The sequence below is a fragment of the Urtica dioica genome, chromosome 6 (assembly GCF_054948205.1).
Source record: "Urtica dioica subsp. dioica isolate 48M chromosome 6, U.dioica_male_clone48M_v1_H2, whole genome shotgun sequence".
In the NCBI taxonomy this organism is placed as follows: domain Eukaryota; kingdom Viridiplantae; phylum Streptophyta; class Magnoliopsida; order Rosales; family Urticaceae; genus Urtica; species Urtica dioica.
In genome coordinates this window covers 39,384,619-39,386,849 of record NC_142761.1, presented here as the reverse complement: position 1 = coordinate 39,386,849, position 2,231 = coordinate 39,384,619, and the positions used below count along the sequence as shown (strand labels likewise).

Here is a 2,231-nt window from a genome sequence, read left to right as displayed (position 1 = left end):
TAACTGATTACTCTGAGAAAAGAAAACAAGAAATCATGACGAGCCTTTATCAATTTAACTCGACTCAGATGAAGATAATTTCCCGTAGTTTGTTTTCTGCGACTTCATTCAACTGCTTTGTTTATGACTTATCCTTCAACTTGAGAATGTGAAATATTTTCTTACAGATAAAGATAAAGACGATTTGCCTTTCGATGACGATTGCCTTTGGGATGGTTCCGACGAGGAAGTCGAGAGATCTTCTGATCTGGACAGGGAATGGCAGCGAAGACGCGATCAATTCCACACGGTATCTTTTGACAGCTAAAGTTTACTTTTTCTAATAACTTCTTCCCGTTTCTAGACAGTGATATATTAAGTAGTTATTTATTTTTTAATGAAATTTCTAGGCTGGATATCACGATGGTGTTATAGCTGGAAAAGAATCTGCGGCGCAAGAGGGATTTAATATCGGCTTCAAGCAATCAGTCTCTGATGGAAACAAATGGGGTCTTGTTCGAGGTGTTACCAGGTATAAAATATATTCAAACTTAACATTTTTCGCAGTTTATTTATTTATTTGTCTTATGGTAAATTTATGTCTTGAAGTGCTTTCGCCTTACTTCCGGAGGAGTTGAAGGAAAAATTGGTCGATAGGGTTGAAAAGAGAAACGGGTTTAAGAAATTATACGAGTCTACACGTTCTGTTTCGACGATAGAGGCTTTGAGATTGTTTAATGATTCTCTTGTGGCGAAAAAAGTCAAAGAATAGGGTGGATCGGAGCAGAATCAATTAGAGCTCTATTACGGAGAACTTAAATCACTTGTTCTAGAATCTCCAGAAATCGAAGTTAAATTATCATAGAAGTTCGGTGGTACCATCTGTAATATCTACATTCTCGATCATTCTCGATTACACAAACCATAACATTCTCGATCATTTTTTCTCTATTTTTTATGCTATCTATGTAATCAAATAATGAACATGCTTGTATAATTTCTTGCTGCTTTTAGCTTCGAAAAATACTTGCTAATTAGAGCCTCAAGAGGGTATATGCTACAAACAGTTTAAATAAATTAAAATTAAAATATATTGTAATTTATCAATTAGGAATATAATGAAATTAGTTTTGATTAGTTTTAATATGCTGATTATATATTGTAATATATAATCAGCATATTAATTTTTTTTTTAAAAAGATAAAGAGCATCAGGTGCGACTAGTCGCACCTGATAGTCAAGACTTTCAGGTGCGACTAGTCGCACCTGATGCTCAAGAGGATTATCAGGTGCGGACTTTCGGGTGCGACTTTGTCGCATCTAAAGTCGCACCTGAAAGTACTTTCAGGTGCGACTTTTGCACTTTCAGGTGCGAAAAAAGTCGCACCTGATGATATATTTTGTACTAGTGTGTCAGCTAGGGGTGTGCACAGTCCGATCCGATCTAAAATCGGTCAAAAAAACTAAATCGGATTGGTCAAAATGGTTTACAAAACATTAAACCGAACCGGATGAAAAACGAAAAAAAATCGGACAAGACCAAAACTGGTTAAAATGGTCTGATCCGCTTTAGACTATATCAAATGTGTTAGACCATTCTAAATCGGATCGTTTCAGATCGTTAGACCGTTTTATGTCGACAAATTTTTTATTTATATTTTTATAGATAGTAATCGGTCCGGTTCACTTTTGGACCGTTTTGGATCGTTTTAAACATATTTCTTAATTATCTTTTTCAAATACTAATCGGTCCGATCCAGTTTAGACCACGACTTATATATTTTAGATCGGATCAAATCGGTGAAATTTAAACCATTTAAAATTAGACTGTTGATCTAAGAATCAATGGTCTGATTTAATTTACGATCTCACCGACTTTACAATGCCGCCTTATAAAAATCTTATTAGATTTCAATCGTTCAGCGTAGCTTTATAAAATTTTATTAGATCTCGATCATTGTTGAACCTTGTTTCGAGCTATTATATTTGAGAAATTTCATAAAATAAACCTAAAAGTTAATAAAATATCAGGATTAGACCTCACACTTTAAAAATATCTAAAAATAGACTTTTGTCCTAATTTCGGACACAAATACCCTTTTGAACAAATACACTCATTTCACTTGAGATATCTTCTCAATCCCTCATTCGATCTTTCACACTCGATTCCAAAGAGATATAACTAAATTCAATGAGATACGAGGGAATCCGACGAGCTATGATAACATAGAATAACAAAATTTTACGTGAAT

General features: G+C 34.1%; 1 protein-coding gene across 1 annotated transcript; it reads left to right on the top strand.

The window, feature by feature from the left end:
* Positions 1–912, top strand: LOC149394050 (uncharacterized). Its single transcript, XM_089617513.1, has 4 exons — positions 1–87; positions 168–289; positions 390–511; positions 589–912. Exons 1-4 carry the CDS (start codon positions 36–38, stop codon positions 749–751), a joined length of 459 nt encoding a protein of 152 aa, XP_089473639.1. The 5' UTR covers positions 1–35; the 3' UTR covers positions 752–912.
* Positions 913–2,231: the final 1,319 nt, after the last annotated feature.

What these genes read in the sequence shown, in the direction of transcription:
- LOC149394050 (XM_089617513.1), top strand. Translation starts at nt 36, where the DNA reads ATGACGAGCCTTTATCAATTTAACTCGACTCAGATGAAGATAATTTCC. An exon ending in GATGAAGATAATTTCCCGTA is followed by an intron (nt 88 to 167) that starts GTTTGTTTTCTG and finishes ATTTTCTTACAG; the next exon opens with ATAAAGATAAAGACGATTTG. An exon ending in GACGCGATCAATTCCACACG is followed by an intron (nt 290 to 389) that starts GTATCTTTTGAC and finishes TGAAATTTCTAG; the next exon opens with GCTGGATATCACGATGGTGT.